We start from the raw sequence: 18,105 nt of genomic DNA on the forward strand, positions 1-18,105 counted from the left end.
TCCAGAGTTTCTGGTTGCTGTTCTTTTGTGGGGGTGGGGCCAGCCGAGCCTGATCGCCTGGCTCCCTGCCTCAGAGCCTTTTTTAAGTTGGTGTTCCAGTCGCCTGTTGAAGAGGCGCCGGGGTCTGTTTGTTTTCCCCTGCGGCCACTCACTGTGCTGGCTTAAACAGCAGCACTGAGATTTGTGGTGCTTTTTTCTTTTGCCCTGGAATCTACTGTCCTGGTTCCCTGCTCAGTCCCCTTTTTAAACAGACAAATGGGCAACTTCCCGTGGCTCCAATCACCAGCCAAAAGGGCCCCCGGACCGGTGTGTTTTGTATGGAGAACCGCTGCTCTGGGGCACTGAACAAAGCAGTCGCGCGGGGCAAAGCAGCGGCGCCGGCCGGCACAGCCGCGCTGGCCGAAACAGCCACGCTGGTGAACGTGGAGCTCCTCCGCCTGGGAATTTCCTAGTCTGTGGGCAATAAAAATGCGGCGTCCACTCACCCTCTGCGCTTTCAATGGGAGCTGCAATCCTGAGCTGTTCCTAAACGGCCATCTTGGATTGAGCAGGGCCTTACTTATATTAGTGAAAAACTGGAAACCACTTACACATTCCCAAAGAGGGAATTTCTTCAATAAATCATGGTACATCCATAAGTGGGATTTATTTTTATCAGTGACAAATCTGTTGTAACCCAACAAGCCCACTCTTAAGCATTCACCTTAGAGAAATCAAAACTTATGCCTATGCAAACACCTGTACACAAATGTTGACACCAGCTTTATTCATGATTGCCAAATGCTAAAAGCAGCCTAAGTGTCCTTAAACAGTTGAATGGATAAATACGCTGCAGTACACCTATGTAATGGCATGTTACTTAGCAATGAAAAGAAACAAATTCTTGATACACACAGCAATATGGATTATGCTTTATGCTGAATGAAATCAACGAGTCTCAAAAGGTTACATACTGTATTTATATGGCATTTACATGACATTCTGGAAAAGGCAAAACTATACGAGCAGAGAAGAAGTCAATAGTTACCAGGTGTTGGGGCTGGAGGAGGAGTTGCCTGTAAAAGGATAGCATGAGGAAATTTTGGGTGTGAGGGAACTGTTTTGTCCTTATTGTGATCGTCATCACGTGAGTCTATACATGTGTTAAAACTCAGAACTGTATATACAAAAAGTGATTTTTACCATATGTACATTTTTAAATAACAAGTCAATTATAGAAGAATATATGAGAATGTAGAAAATGTGTTCATATTATATTTCCCATAATATATTTTGAGAGAAAAAAGACAGTGTAAAAACCTTTGCCTATAATATGATCTGAATCTCACATAGTAAATGTGTGTTGATATGAGATCATGTATATGGAAACATTAACAAGTTATAGCTGATTGGTGGGAATACAGAGGGTTACAGGGGATTTGAATTTTCTTCTGGGTGATTTTCTACAGTCATAATATTGTTTTTGTAGTCAAAAATAAAAATAAATATTATTGAAAATTAAAGAAAAAACAAGGGCCGGGTATGGTGGCTCACACCTGTAATCCCAGCACTTTCAGAGGCTAAGGAGGATGGATCAAGAGATAGAGAGCATCCTAGCCAAAATGGTGAAACCTGTCTCTATTAAAATACAAAAATTAGCTGGGCGTGGTGGTGCGCACCTGTAGTCTCAGCTACTCAGGAGGCTGAGACAGGAGAATCGCTTCAATACGGGAGGTGGGGTTGCAGCAGTGAGCTGAGATAGCGCCCCTGAATTCCAGTCTGGCAACAGAGCAAGACTCCGTCTCAAAAAAAAGAAAGGTGAAATGAAAAAAGAAGAATGAAAGACATAATGTAAGGGATGGTGTCCAAACTGAGCCAAGAATCATATGAGCAGCCATAGATGGTTTGCTAGTGGAGATGGGGTTGGGATATTTCGATTAGAAGCAGGCTTGGCTGCACCTAGTTAAAGTAAACAATGGCTTAATGGAAGGGTTTAATGTTTCTTGCATAGAAATTCAGAGATAAGCAGGAATAGTGACTCCTTTTCATCAGGAACTCAAACTTCTCATATCTTTCTTCCCAGCCACAGTCAGAACCCTGCCCATATACCCTCTGGCATTTACCATACCCACGAACACCAAACCTAGACTTTCATCTACAAACACCTGCAACTCTGACTTTAGGCCTTTGCAGGATACTGGGTCCTGCTCATCAGCACAAGGAGCAGGCCAGAAATGCCAAGGATTTAGTGACTACCCCCTCCATACTCCAGGAGCAGCCCTCAATCAATAGTACATAAATAACCCAGTTCCCTCATCCCTCCGGTGGGATAACTCTAAAGTGTGCTCTGCCCTGAGTGCCTAGCTGCTCTGAGCCCTGGGTGACCCCAGCTGCAATGTGTCCTTTATCAGTTTTCTTACCTTTCTGCCTTACTTCCCAACTCCTCTACCACTGCTCCCTTCAATTGCCACCAAAACTGCTTACACTCATCATCATCTTTTTTTTTTTTTTTTTTTTTTTTTTTTTTTTTTTTTTTTTTTTGAGATGAGTCTCGCTCTTTCATCCAGGCTGGGGTGCAGTGGCATGATCTCCGCTCACTGCAACCTCAGCCTTCTAGGTTCAAGCGATTCTCCAGCCTCAGCCTCCCAAGTAGCTGAAACTGTAAGCATGTGCCACCGTGCCCAGCTGATTTTTGTATTTTTAGTAGAGACAGGGTTTTGCCACGTTGGCCAGGCTGGTTCTGAATTTCTGACCTCAAATGATCCACCTGCCTTGGCCTCCCAAAATGCTGGGATTACAGGTGTGAGCCACCGCACCTGGAACCACTCACCTTCTTGTCTCATCTACTTCTGGGATATTGCAACTAGACAACTTCCATTCTCCTGATTACTATACCTGTGCCCATCATCATATCTGTGTTCCAGGCAGGAAGAGGATGCGAAAAGGGCAAAAGCTGCCTCTGCATTTGGTCAGCCACCTTTAAAGAACTTTCCCAGAAGCCTCACACAAATACCCTCAGTTGACATGCATAGTCCTTGGGAACATTGCTGCATCAAACAGTTACAAATTCTGTTACTAGGCCAGGCACAGTGGCTCATGCCTATAATCCCAGCACCTGGGTAGCCCGAGGCAGGCAGATCACGAGGTCAAAAGATCAAGACCATCCTGGCCAACATGGTGAAACCCTGTCTCTACTAAAAATACAAAAATTAGCTGGATGTGGTGGCGCATACTTGTAAACCCAGCTACTTGGGAGGCTGAGGCAGGAGAATCGCTTGAACCTGGAGGCGGAGGTTGCAGTGAGTTGAGATTGCACCACTGCACTCCAGCCTGGTGACAGAGTGAGACTCCATCAGGAAGGAAGGAAGGAAGGGAGGAAGGGAGGGAGGGAGGAAAGGAGAGAAAGAGAAAGGATGGAGGGAAGGAGAGAAAGAGAAAGGAAGGAAGGGAAGAGGAAGGAAGGCAAGAAAGAAAGGAAGGAAGGAAACAGGAAGGAAGGAAGGAGGGAATTCTGTTACTAAGATGACGGAGACTGGATATAATACAGGCAGCTGTCTCTGTCACTGAGCACAGGGGTCTGAAAGCAAGGACAAATAAAGGCATTCAGGTCATGTAAGGAAGGACTGGGTTTAAGAAGTGAGGAAAAGTCAGGATGTAAAGGTTCTTGGATACCAAAGGAAGGTACTTTAAAATTAGTTTATTAGCTCATTTTATGAGTGGTTTAAAATTCGTTTATAAAATATAGAAGGTTTTTGAGTAAGAGCAATGTGCTCCAAATAGTACTTTGGAGAAATTAATCTATTTGTGCTACACTGGATTAGCTGAGAAGCTAGGGAGAACCTGCAGATGGCTATGAGGCTATCGCCAGAACAGCAGCATGAGAAAGTGTCTACACTTTGTCCCTCTGCATTCGCTCTCCACACTGCCCTGCCTCACCCTGGGTCTTGTGAGGTGGACCTGTGCGGGCTGCATGAATGGAAACCCCAGCTTGCCTAGCTTTAGGCTGGGCTCAGCGAGCGCAGCACCATGGTCGGAGATGGTAGGAAATGGAGAATGAGGTTGGAATGCTTATTCCCCTGACTCCTTCCCTACCCACTCCCCTTGACCAAAGATCCTATCACATGACCTTATGCACATGCTCGATGGCTCCCTTTTAACAAACACCTTTGTAAACGGCTCATCTACTAGTCTCTTCAACTTAGCCAACTTGATTATGCCATCTGTTTTCTGCCAGGACCCTGACTGATACAGTCCCATTATAATATATGTTCTTGTGAAGCCTGATCCCATTTGAATAATAAGGCCCTTAAGGGTGTGGTGCATGTTAGGACTTGTTTCCCCAACCCACCCCTGCCTGCAAATACCTAGCATGGAGCTGAGCACATAATGTGTGTTCAGTAAATATCACTGTATTGATTTTAATGCTGGAGTGGCAGATGTGCTCATTGAAAGATATCCTCAGAGACTAAAATTAAGAGCAAAGTAGCAGGAACTGTGTCTGTCTTATTTACTGCAACAGTGCCAGCACTTTGCACAATACCTAATGCAAAGGAGGTGCTCTGTAACGAAACGTTGCATAACGAGTGAAGTGATGTTAGTTACCTTGTGTTTTCATTGGGAACTGGGCTGTTTTTGTCTTCATTAGGTGAAAATAAACTACATCTTAGCTCTTTTGAAATTAGCATCTCTGGAACTGATCAGATAATTTATTGGGGACATTTAAAACAGGAGCTATGGTGGAGATTACAGATGACTACAGATGACAGGAAGGCAATTTTTTACCAGAGTAAAAGGAAGCTGTTTCTAATCATCACTAAAGCTATGGAAAATTCAAAAAAGCTCCTCCATAATGTGATGGCAATAAAGTTCTTCAAGCATCTCCTGGAAAACCACTTGGTGGAAATGATGTAGAGGGTAAATGGAGATACCAGATATAAGATAGCAAACTTGGACTAGATGATGTAATAATCCTTTTTAAGATTTTTGTATTTACTTGGCTTTTTGGCAAATATTTATTATCAGTTATGTACCACACATGATAAAATAGAGTGAAGTTCGAAGACTAAACAGACTTAGTTGTAATCCTGATTGCCCTCTGTACTAGGTGCGTGACCTGGATTAGTTTACTGAATGTTTCTGAGCCTCGATTTCTTCATCTGTAATAATGGAATAGCGTGATTTCACAGGGTGCTTGAGAGAATTACATTAGATAACATACAGCGCAGGGCACATGGTAGAAATGCACTATATTTTTTTTCTCCTTTATTTCCTGGATCATCTATCTGATACTATCTTAAGTAATAAACCAAAATTAGGATCTAATTTACGATCTTACTAGCTCATTTGATCTTGTGTGATCTCATGTGATACTTCAACATCTGCAAAATGAAAATGACAATACCTCACAGGTCATTATGAGTATGAAATGAGCTAGTTTAGGTCATGTTTCAGGTACATAAGTTGTTTTTAATAACTCCTTGTTCCTTTCTCCACCTCCCACCTTCTCCCTCACTTCCTTTAGATCAAGCATTCTTAATGAGAGTGATATTGCTCCCAAGAGGGTGAAAGTTGTTTCCTTGATAATGAAAAAAATAATCTTACTCTTTTTACGTGTAAAGCACAGATACACATAATCCATAAACAGACCTACGGTATATCTGTAGTATTAAAATTTTATGAAAGATGAAACAACTAGTAAAAAAAAATGTCTAAAAAGATTCCCAGGGTGTGGGGTGCAGAGATAGTGGGGAAAAGATTAAGAAATATTGCTCATTGCATCAATATGGAGTATATCCACAAAACCACTACCAGAATTTGAGTACTTCTGTGGAGCTAAGTGCCAGTGGCTAGTAGATCTGCCCTAATGCCTTTTGTTAAACCCCAGAGGTGAGTTTTCTATTTTACTTCCAGTGAATGCTATATTGGTTATTTATCTAAACTGTTTCCATTTTTTGTTTTTTTTTTTTTTGAGATGGAGTCTCACCCTGTCGCTCAGACTGGAGTACAGTGGCATGATCTCTGCTCATGGCAACCTCCGTCTCCCGGGTTCAAGTTATTCTCCTGCCTCACCTTCCTGAGTAGCTAGGATTACAGGTGCATGCCACCACACCCAGTTAATTTTTTATATTTTTAGTAAAACAGGGTTTCTCCATGTTGGTCAGGCTGGTCTTGAACTCCTGACCTCGTGATATGCCTGCTTCAGCCTCCCCAAGTGCTGGGATTACAGACGTGAACCACCGTGCCTGGCCTTGTCCCCGGTTTTTGGACCCACCTATGTCATCAAACTCCAAATTCACCAAATATGGGAAAAGTAGAAAGACTAATGAATGTGTTTGGGTTGGAATTCCAGAGAGTGCTCTTTTGGCATGTCTTAAAATAACATTAGCATTCTTTTTAATTTTCTGGTTAGGCCACTGTGTTGATTAAAATATGGCTTAACACCAGGGTGCATCACTTGGCACATTCTGTTCATCATGCGTTTAAAAATGGTTGAAATAGAACTTTCCCTAAATAATGTGGCCTGTGCTTGTGATTTTCAAAACTACCTTGGGTAAAATATTGAATCCTGTCACCTCAAGGGAGGAAAAGCTTTTGAGGGTAGAATTGCTACTCTTTCTTGCTCTTAATAACATACTGTGTCTGTAACACACAGGAAAACTCAGAGGCTGGTTTTGCAATAAATAAATGCATGTGTAGTTTGCTATTTAAATTCAGTAGACAATACCCCATGATGCTGGTGCCGTATGCTAATGGATGTTTTTTACATTCAAGAATCTGAATCACAAAGCTGTGCTGGAATTACACATTGTGGTTATAGACACATCTGTATAAGAAAATACCAAACGACAACCCGGTGTCATATAAAAACTATTTGCCAATAAATCTGCTTTTGATGGGCTACTAAAAATGGACACATCAGGCATAAAAGATGTGTGTGTCTATTACGTAGGCTAGCTCTACGGAGAATGACAAGCTTCTGCTGGTACACTGAGATAAGAAACAGCTGTTGTTGGCATCAGTACTAGTACAAGAAATGAAAAAATTCTGTGGCACACTTATGAGCACTACCATATATTTGATCAACTTTTGAATAGATGCAATACGAGAGTCTTCTGGCAGCCCCAAAATGAAATTGCCGACAACCCTTAAGAATCTCTTGAGAAGGAGCACTGAACCCAATTCCTTGGAACTATCATCCAATTGTGTGTTATCTCTAAAGCAGGTGGTTCCAGTGTGTGTGTGTATGTGGTTATGACGGAGCAGGGAAGGAATGAGTGGAGGCTGTTGTTATTTTCCTTTTTCTTTTATTGTGTCAAGGACATTTTGAGTATAAAATTGCAGGGTTCCAAACAATGACTGCAAAGCACTTGCTTAGGTGAATTTAGAAAATGTGAATCAAAGGAAGAAAACATCTTTCGGGAAAAAAACATACGCTGAATCTTACCATTGGGCCTATTTGATGGCTACACATAAAGACAAACAGCATTTTTTTAAAGAGAACACATGAACACTAACTACAATTACCAAAGCTTGAAATTTCATATTGATCTAGAATGTATGATATTTTAAAAATTCTTTTAAAATATTTTCAGCCATTTAGTTCAAACATATTCTGATAAATTCTCTGACATTTGATTGGAACCTCTTCCCTTTTAATGAAAAAATATAAAGTCAACTCTAGATACCCTACGTAGGTCTTCCCATTAGCTCAGCCAGGCAACAACAATTTTCCTCTGTCTCTCACTGCTTGGAGGTCGTTTCTTTCAAGCCAAAAGCCCCTAAGCCAGGCCAGACAGCCAGCAATCCTCTCTATCATACTTCTTTCTGAGAGACGCCTGAGAATAGTGTAGGAAATCGAAAGCAATTCTTCTGCTATCAGCGGATGGTCTACCATCCTCTGAATTAGAATTTCTGGACCACTAGAATGATTAAAAAATAAAAAAGTAGTAAGGTATAACAAGAGAAATTGCAAGGCCTCAGCCCATGGAGACTTTTAGGAAAGAATAGCCATTCTTTTCTCAGTTTAGATATTCACAGCCAGTGAAGGCTGGACCAAAAGCTCTCTGGAGTTCTCTTCTTCCTTTTATGATGCTGGTATTTTAAGAAGAAGGTACACTGAGCAGCCAGGAGCTATAATTTCTGGCTCTCCACCATGTTTCCTGCTATAGAGGGCTAGCTTTTTTATATTTCCGTAACAACAAACTCTGACCAGGTAGGTCAGGAAGTCTACCCATGTTATTTACTTATTTATTTATTTATTTGTTTTTTTTTTTTTTTTGAGACAGAGTTTCACTCTTGTTGCCCAGGCTGGAGTGCAGTGGTGTGGTCTTAGCTCACTACATCCTTCACCTCCTGGGTTCAAGTGATTCTCCTGCCTCAGCCTCCCAAGTAGCTGGGATTCCAGGCACCCACCACCACACCTGGCTTTTTTTTTTTTTTTTTTTTTTTTTTAGTGGAGATGGGGTTTTGCCATGTTGGCCACGCTGGTCTCGAACTCATGACTTCAGGTGATCCTCCTGCCTCAGGCTCCGAAAGTCCTGGGATTACAGGTGTGAGCCACCATGCCTGGTCTTAGCCCATGTTTCTAAATCAGATCTTATTTACTCCATGAACTTATTTGGACAGGAGAGCTGTATCCTACAGAAGAAAAAAGGACAAAAGGAGAGTTTGGAAGAGAATGGAAGGGGAAGCAGAGAAGGCAGGAGGAAGGAAAAGAAAGGAATAGAGAAAGAAGGACAGAGAGAAATTGAATGTCAGGGACTACTTCAAAACCGCAGCTAAATGTCTTTTTTCTCCATATTAAAATTTTCCATATGCCAAAATAAAAAAGTATAATTAGTGGCTAAATACAAATCCATTTCCTGTATCGTTTAAATCACACATCTCCAAGGTACGAAATAGCATGTCTGGTTAAAGGTTGGGTTATTTGATCCCTCTTATTACTTTATATAAAACCAAGAAGCTGGAGTTTCATTACCCTTAAATTGTCTGGCAGTGGGTGAAGTTAACTTTTATTAGAAGCTGTTCTTTCATATTATACAGTATAGTCAAGGATATATTAGCTTTGACGTTTTCTTACATCACAATACACTGCAGAGTGAATTTACTGTGAGACTAATTTAAAAGAGAGTTTTTCATAGGAGGAAATAATGGTCAGCATCAGCTGTGCTTCAAATTATTAGCAGAATGAAAATTCAGGGAAAAACATATAGACACATAAAATTGCTAGCAGTTAATAAGAATGATTCTTATATTTCTATTTCTGATAATATTCTGTGTTTCTTAAAGCTCCAGTGTCTAAAAACTATAATCAGGAGGAAGATGATATTGTTGAGGAAACGCTATAGTGCCTCCTAAACAAGATTATTTTGTCTTAAAGAAAGAAAAAGAAACATCAGATCAAACAGTATATAAAAGTTATTTGTAGAGATTCAGCTTTAGGAAAAAAATCCTACAACTTAAGCCTGAAAAAAAAAAAAATGCAAAGATCATTCATTTGACCAATACACACTGAAGTCATAATAAAACAAATTCCTAGTATGTGACATGAAATTTCACCTATAGGATTCATCACTCATAACAAAAGTCTTATTACACTCTGATATCAGTAGCCATTCCCTCACTTTTGGTCACCTTTTGTGATAAGATCACACTGGTCAGCAGACATTTTGAGGCACCAAATTAAGCCTGTCTTTGGTAAATGGATTTGGATTGTCTTTAAACCAATAAAGACAAAAACAAGCATACCAGAGTGATAAGCATATTGCTTTAGCTTCAGTAACTTAGAATGTAAACATAGCACACAGGGATATTTCACCTACTGAATTAATAAAATCCAGTCAATCAAATAGTAAAAGAGATTGAGAACCAGCAACAGGAAGTATTATAAGAAAAGCACTCAATGGAAACACATACAAGAAACCCCATCCGTCTACTCATTCAGTTTCTTATCTGTTCTATAGGTTTAGCAGTGGAAAGGTTTCCGTTTGGTTTTTTTTTTTCCTTTGCATTTATCTTTGTGCCTGAATGAGTTCTATTTCACTTAGATTAGGACAGAAATTTCAGAACAGCAGGTTAATCTGTCCCATCTTCATGGGCAGCTGAGCAAACAGACCAATATCAGTGTAAAATTGTAATTCTGGAGATTAATGTTGTCTTTCCTGTTGGCGATGAATTTGACCTCCTTGTCTTTCTTTTTTTTTTTTTTTTTCCTCTCTCCTTTTCAGCTTCTGTCCAGGGTCCCTGGGAGAGAGCCATCTCGCCAAACAAAGTGCCCTACTATATCAAGTAAGTTGGAAGTATCACATTTTTAAAGGAACATTTATTGTGACTAATCTGTATATTCACAAGTGAGTTTATTTTTTAAATGCGACATTAGCCTGGCCTACAATACCTATTTTTTTTTTTTTCCTGAGGAAGCTTGGATGATAAACTTATTCTAAAATTACCATTGTAAATTTGCTGATGCAATAGGGAACCATTTTTCAGAAAAGTTTATTTAATGCAGGATATATGGTATGTTTTGTGACAGAGGGGGGCAGGTTTTTCACAACAGAACAAAAATCTCCAGATAATTTTATTGATAGTGGGGGTCAATCTTTGCAAGAACAATTTCATTTATTTAGGGGTTTTCCCACATTTCTTCTTCAGATAAAGATAAATGATTTCTGCAGTTATATGTACACAACTGTTTTGGGTGAATGAATATTTCATGTTTCCAAAAGGCAGAAAGCAGCAGTCCTCGATTTGTGGGGCTTAGTTGTTCATTCTTGATACATAACACTTGGTATTTGTCACTTAACAACAACAGAATGGTACTGTTTTCTGAAAATGTTTGTGCCAGTCAAAAGAATGCGGGTGCTTGAAAGCACCTTCTGTAGGATTTTGCGTGAAATATAAATGACAATACATTGGGTCAACATGGAGGAGAGAGGATAGTGAGTGATTATGATACCTTTCCAGTCTCTCCTTCATTATACGGTAGAGTAACTGTTAACTGAAATTTAACTTTGAATTGGAAACCTCAACAACAATTAAAATTTACTGAGTTCATAAAATAGTCTTCACTACCATCTGAAGTCTTTGAACTAGCTTCTGCTCTGAGTACTACTAAAAATATTATATGTTTTCTCATTTTTTCCACCTGCCATCTTTTATCGAATCTGTTTTTATTCTTTCACTGCCCATCAATTCTTCTTAATTCAATTCTAAAGCAATAACAGCAGTCCTAGATCTTCATTACTACAGTCTTCAAGAAATTTGATTTTGTGCCTCTATTTTGTTAACTCAGAAAAATGGGAGTGAAGGTAGTCTTTTGACTCTTTCAGAAGGGATTCATCCTTTAGAAAATGGTTTACCATTTGTCTTATTAAATTTTTCCAGATGAGGTATCTCTTAACTTTAAAAATTCTTTGTTAGTATGCTTTGATGCTGCTTTTTTGGTTTTCTTATTTTTTGAATTTAATTTTATTATTTTTGTTATATTTAGTTCGTTCGTTTACTCACTCAAAATTAGACATTTTAAATACCTATTTAAGTCACATGTTTTATTAAATAATTTATTGATTTAGACATCCACTGTATTATCTTACATCCACTATATACTTTATGGAACAATTTTCTTCAAACTCTACACACAGTGATTTTCTACATCAGTGTGTTTGTCCTCACAAATTTTTATTTCTGAGTAAGGTCTGAAAGACCTGCTACTTCTTCTACCAATTCGTAAATCTCTCACTTTTATCCAATTCCTTTGTGAGCTGAAATACTCTTTTTCTCTTCTCATATATGAGGTTATAGAATCACTGAAGAATTTAAGGCAACTTTAAGCTATTATTCTTCAACTGACTATTTGTTTGGGGCTCACTAGAGGTCTCACATGGATTCCTAGGGTCTACCCAGTTCCATCGTTCTTTCCCTAAATATTCATCTTCTCCCTGATGTTATGTCTACTACAAGAGATCCCAGTACACTGCTGTGGGTGAATGGAAGTGAACTCCATCTAAAAAATTAAAAAGAAACAAATTCCAGAAAAGCTGTAATTCCTTTCTGTGTATTAGTCTCTTGCTGTTTCTCAGTGGAATTAGAGAGCAGCTACATATCCTAAAATGTCCAATGCTCCTTCATGTACCTGAAGACGATGGTGATGGTATTGATAAGGGCACAGATCTATGAATAAGAAAACTTCAATTTTAGTCCTCCAGTCTAGTCTTAGAGGTTCTGTCATTAGTGAATTCTATGGCTTTAGGCAAGTCACTTAACCTATAAAAACCTTGGTTTCTTTCTTTCTTTTTTCTTTTTTTTCTTTTTTTTTTTGAGACATTCTCATTCTGTCACCCAGGCTGGAGTGCAGTGATGTGATCTCAGCTCACGGCATCCTCTGCCTCCCGGGTTCAAGCAATTCTGTCTCACCTTCCCGAGTAGCTGGGACTACAGGTACCTGCCACCATGCCCAGCTAATTTTTGTATTTTTATTAGAGATGGGGCTTCACCATATTGGTCAGGCTGGTCTCAAACTCCTGATCTCAGGTGTTCCACCCACCTCAGCCTCCCAAAGTGCTGGGATTACAGGCGTGAGTCGCTGTGCCCAGCCAAACCCTGGTTTCTAATTTATAAAATACAGAGTTGGACTAGATGATATCTAAGATCTGTTTAGCTCTAAGACTTAATGAGTATGACTCATTCAGTTGTCTTGTCCAAACTTAAAAACCTAAGATCTCAGCTTTTGTTCAATAATATCTTTATTTTTAAAATGCATTATTTTAATTAACGTAATGTAAATTCTTTTTAAAAAATAGGAATTTCATTTTTCCACTGTTTAATTAGCTTCAGATATGCCCCATAAACCCACACCAATTTCACCAGGCACTTCTTTAGAAAGCTCAAATCTTGGTATATAATTTAGGACTATTATTCCTCCTGGCTCATGATAAGAGAGATAGAACAATAGGCAGGCCAAATTTGCAGAAAGTTGAGTATCCAGACCTTAAAAGCCTCTGAAATAATCAGTTCCTTGGAATGAGAAAATAACATAATTTCTCTAAAATATCTCTGAAATGTTATGGAGAGCAATTTCCTCTACAATTATAATCTGTTTGAAATTACAGATGATATAATTTCTCAAATATAAGTGTAAAATGTTAAACTGTAATATAGGGAAAACACATGTTTATAAAATGAACATTGTCAGTAAGCAGATGATTAATGACATTTGTGTCTTACTAGCCATTACTTTTATCTAAAATGTTCTATTGAAACCAAATTAATTTGATGTACAAGGTTCAGTGGACTTTCTGCACTTCCTATTGCCACTCATAATCTGAGATGCCATATTGGTCTAAAAATAATAAAACTAAGTTTACAGTGACAATTCTTCAACCAGTCCTCATTTTCCCTCTTTCTTACCTTGTTTGTCTTGACTTCCAGTCAAGAGTTTTTACCACAGATGCCCAGCTGCAAAACCAGGTGTCTTCTTGGACTATGATTGCAATGCTTTATAACTTTTCTTTTCAATGCTGGGATAAAGAGATCACCCACATAACAGGAGGTTTCTATACCAAGAGCACAGTTCCTGTTGGTTGTTGAATGGTGCACTCATTCTTGAGGTTTTCAGTCATTAACATCTTTTGCTCTAGTTTGCAAATCAGGCAGTGTTTATGCCTGCATCCTGACATCAGCTTTTCATATGATGCTAAGAACCTTTCAAACTACATGTTTCTCTAGTTTATTAGTCCACAGCATACATCACTGTTACAGTTTTCATATTTCCTCTCCCTTGGGGCTCCCTTATTCCTGCCAGTATCTCTTTCAGGTTATTTGATTACAGCTTTCATTGCCACTGAAAAAATAATCACCAACAATGTTCAACCTGTTACAGCTGCCTTTTCTACTCTCTACCATTTTGCAGTTTTTTGGCCTACTGTCAAACTCATGAAAATTTCAATATAATAGCCTTTAACCAGCTGCTGCATTCTGTTAGGATTTCTTTCACCTTTTTATGTTGCATACTCCCATATGGGTAAATCAAACAGACCCAAGAGCTGGGACTCTCTTGCTTTCTTAATGAGTTATAGAATTATTCTTCTGTGTTCTGGACTGTCAAAAGAATTTAGGAATCCCAAACATGCATGCAGGATGTTCCAGCATAGATGTCATAATAAAAGCATAAGAAATATCACACTGGCTCAGACCAACAGGGCATCTAGCTTAGAACTGTGTCCCAGCTGAAGATACCAATGGTTGTTTTGCCAGGTAACCTAGTACAATTTACCTAAAAAATTCGAATACATCATGACCACTTCCTAAGAATGCATTGTAAATCAACTGGCAGCGAGTTTATCCAGTGATGTCCAACTTTTTTTTATTTCCCACTTCAGCTTTGTCCTAATAATAGTATGTTCCTTGGCCAGGAGTGGTGGCTCACGCCTGTAATCCCAGCACTCTGGGAAACCGAGGCAGGCAGATCACAAGGTTGAGAGATCAAGACCATCCTGGCTAGCATGGTGAAACTCCATCTCTACTAAAAATACAAAAATTAGCTAGAAGTGGTGGCACGTGCCTGTAGTCCCAGTTACTCAGGAGGGTGAGTCAGGAGAATTGCTTGAACCTGGGAGGCGGCTGTTGCAGTGAGCCAAGATCACACCACTGCACTCCAGCCTGGGTGACAGAGCAAGACTCCATCTCAAATAATAATAATAATATATTCCATAAATGCCTATATAAATAAAGGCATTTTAATTTCTCTTTAATCAGTATCCTTTCACCTCAAGGAATGGCACCAATTAAATTCTTTAAAATTCGCTAAAGACGTTTATATTTATCCAGAGTCGACTTTAGCCCCACATCCCCCAACTAATGCTTTTCATTTGCATCTTCTCAGTCTGAGAAATTCTAATCCTTTTTAGTCTGTCCTTGACTGAAAGATAAGCTTTCCCCTTGATTATCTCAGTTGGTTTTCCCTGGATCTCTTCCAGCTCTGTTATACCTTCTTTGGGATGTCGTGACTAGACTGGCCCAAATATTGGTTATGAAATTTGTTAGCATTGTCTCTAGTTTCTACTCACTCATGAAGAAAGTAAATGTTATTTGCTGCCTCCCATTGGTACAGAAATGGAGAGATCAATTGAGGTTATAACCTCTTCTACATATATTTGTTCTAGCCAAAGGTCGATTTTATGCTACTTTTCTGTAATACCAGCTGAAGTGTTTGACCTTATATTTCTGCCAGCTGTCCCTGAGGAAGGATTTGATTTTTAGACAGGCTGGTCCTTTCCTCCTTCAAAGACGCTGTGGTTGCTAAATATTGGGAAGAATTCACTAATGAAACTCAGGAGTAAACCTGCTGACTCAGTCAGTAGTAATGCATTTCATCAGGTTACCTTTCTAAATATCTCTGAAGCCCTTCACAGAAGAGTGAAAAATGGGGTTCTTGGGAACTTGCTAACTGTTTGGCTTTTCTTACATGCGGTGCTCAAGAAGCAACTCATGTCCAAAGGAGTGTTTATATCTTCCTGCTGCTAACTTTTGACGTTGTATATACATTTCTGCATAAGTTGCCTGATGACCTTGATCGACCCTTCTCTTCACTCTCAATCTCAGGCATGTTTCCACACCCATTTACTGCATCTGAGGTGCTCACAACTTTCTGCTGTTTCCTGCTTAGCGAAATGTGATACGTAGCAAAATGCAAACCTTACTGGATGAAGTTAACAGATGCTTCAGTCAACATTTCTTATTGCTGTGGCTGTATGTGCTGGCAAAATTGCTGACTTGGGTTCTGACTCTCCTGTCTTCTTATGACTTACCATACCTATAACTATTAGTACGAGTATTTGACTCTCTGCTTGGAACTGTGACCATCTGTCTAGATTTACCTTTTGGTATTTGTGGCTTTCTGTATCCTGTTGGTCTACATTCTGGTTTGAACTCATGGATTGTGCTATGATTTTTAGTATCAGTATTCCTCTAACTCCAGTAGCATCTGAGTCTTGACACCACCTCCCCCTGCCCCCTACTATACTGCCTCTATTACTACTTTAATGGCAATTTTTCAGATTCCAAATATGTCCCATGCTTAAAGCATATCTTGCTTTCATTCTTGTTCTAGCCCTTGTTGGTGCCAGGCATTCCTCCAATTCAAGTTTTGGTTGGTTGATTTGATCCTTCAGAATATTGATCACTATTTCAGTAACTATTTATATAGAGAGGGAGGGAGCAGTGCCTAACTACATCTTAGCCTTAGCAGCCACTAGCATATTAAATATCCCTGTGTTGGCTGGTTTGTAGTAGATACATCTTCTGACAATGAGATGGGCTCTTATTAAAAAGAAACTGGAGTATGGTATCAACATAGAAACCATATCCTCATTTTTTATTCCAGATACCTCACTATTCTAAGAATGAAAGTCTTCTGACATTGGGTTTGAAAATCGGTTGAATTTTGTCATAACATTTCATGAACACTTCATGAACACTTCATGTAGTATATAATTTGGTGCTGTTTCTGGTAAGATCCTTCTTATGTATATTTTCCTTCAAACTATACCTTTAGCAGCTAAGACAACATTAAATAAGGGAAATTTAAAATAAACTAGGCATCACAAGACTTGAACTCTAGTTCCAGCTTTATTGTCACCTAGCTATTAATATCTGACCAACGGGAAATTGCTTATATTCTGTGGGCCTCAGTTTCTCCTTCTGTCATTTAAGGTCATTTCCAGTATTAACATTCTCTGAATGTTGACTTTGAAATAGAAATTGTTTGTGATCATTTTCCAGAGAAGTGAAAATGAATCTTCATATTGCCCTTGAGGATTCTTATTGCACCATCAATATTATCAGGATAGAAAGGACAAATAATATTAAATGTTTTACTTAACTGTTTAGCACTATTGATGATAAGAAGTGGATGCAACAGAGAATCAGCTGTCTAATTTGAGCTTTGAGGATGCTGGTGAATATCTCTGGGTAATTAAATTTTTGAAATCACTGCCAAAAGCCTGATACTGTGACTTTTCAAAAGGCTTTAGTACACAAAGATAACCCAGAGGTCAATCTTCTCTGCTGAGCTTTCTCCTCTGCCATTTGATGGTTTTAAAGGTCACATTACCTGAGTCTCATTAAGCTCTGCAACCACAATGAAGGAAGACTTGGTAATACATAATTGATGATATAATCATGAAAACAATTTAGGTTAAGATATTAACTGAAAGAAAGCGAAAAGGGGTGTCATAGTGTTGTACAGAGTACTGAGTGTTGCCTTTGGTTTTGTAGATCTTGTTGGGAGATGTAGATGTTGATATCATCTGTGTCTCATAGGTTCATGAAAAAAACCTCACATCCTTTTTTGTAGTTTCATAAGCTGATTTGTATCACCTTGGCTGAAATAACAGACTACATAAGGATACATGTTGTATCTCTTTTTCTAGCATAGTGCCTTACAGAAAGCAGGTACTCTGTAAATATTTGAATGAATTAATGAACATATGTCAGTAATTCTATGTGCTTTTCCATATGCTGACTCATTTTACCTTCAAAAAAAATCTTCTAGTATTTGTGTGTCAGTTTAGATTTACCACTGAAATACATCTCTCATACCCTGTAGACATGAACTTTAGTGTTAGAAAGCATGCTGAGTGTTTGACAGAGTTTCTCATATCTCCTACAGTTTGGTGCCTAAGAGACAGTCCTTAACATGAATGTATGAATTCTGAGTTCTAGATTCTGTTCTGTCTTTATCTAACAATATGATAAGGAGTATAAGCTCAACCTCAATGAGAAGGTTGAAGTAGAAAATGCCTCAGATCACTCTCAGCTCTAGCTTTGTTTCAGGAGAGCTGTGGTCTTTCTTTTTTTGAGATGGAGCCTGGTTCTGTCACCCAGGCTAGAGTGCAGTGGCACAATCTTGGGTCACTACAACCTCCGCCTCCCGGGTTCAAGCAATTCTCCTGCCTCAGCCTCCCGAGTGTCTGGGGACTACAGGTGCCCACAACCACGCCTAGCTAATTTTTGTATTTTTAGTAGAAATGGGGTTTCACCATATTGGCCAGGCTAGTCTTGAACTCCTGATCTTGTGATCCGCCCACCTTGGCTTCCCAAAGTGCTGGGATTACAGGCATGAGCCACTGT

The 18,105-nt window shown here is 39.2% G+C and overlaps 1 protein-coding gene across 10 annotated transcripts in view; it reads left to right on the forward strand.

The window, feature by feature from the left end:
• The window catches only part of DMD (dystrophin), a 2,133,401-nt gene that overhangs the window by 1,907,533 nt on the left and 207,763 nt on the right, over positions 1 to 18,105 (forward strand). For all 10 annotated transcript variants that reach the window (XM_017548497.2, XM_037745683.1, XM_037745686.1 and 7 more), the window contains one exon: positions 10,206 to 10,266. In XM_017548497.2, coding sequence (XP_017403986.1) covers positions 10,206 to 10,266 — 61 coding nt within the window. The remainder of the gene's footprint in view (positions 1 to 10,205; positions 10,267 to 18,105) is intronic.

The sequence above is a fragment of the Cebus imitator genome, unplaced genomic scaffold, assembly GCF_001604975.1.
Source record: "Cebus imitator isolate Cc_AM_T3 unplaced genomic scaffold, Cebus_imitator-1.0 Scaffold208, whole genome shotgun sequence".
Classification (NCBI taxonomy): Eukaryota; Metazoa; Chordata; class Mammalia; order Primates; family Cebidae; genus Cebus; species Cebus imitator.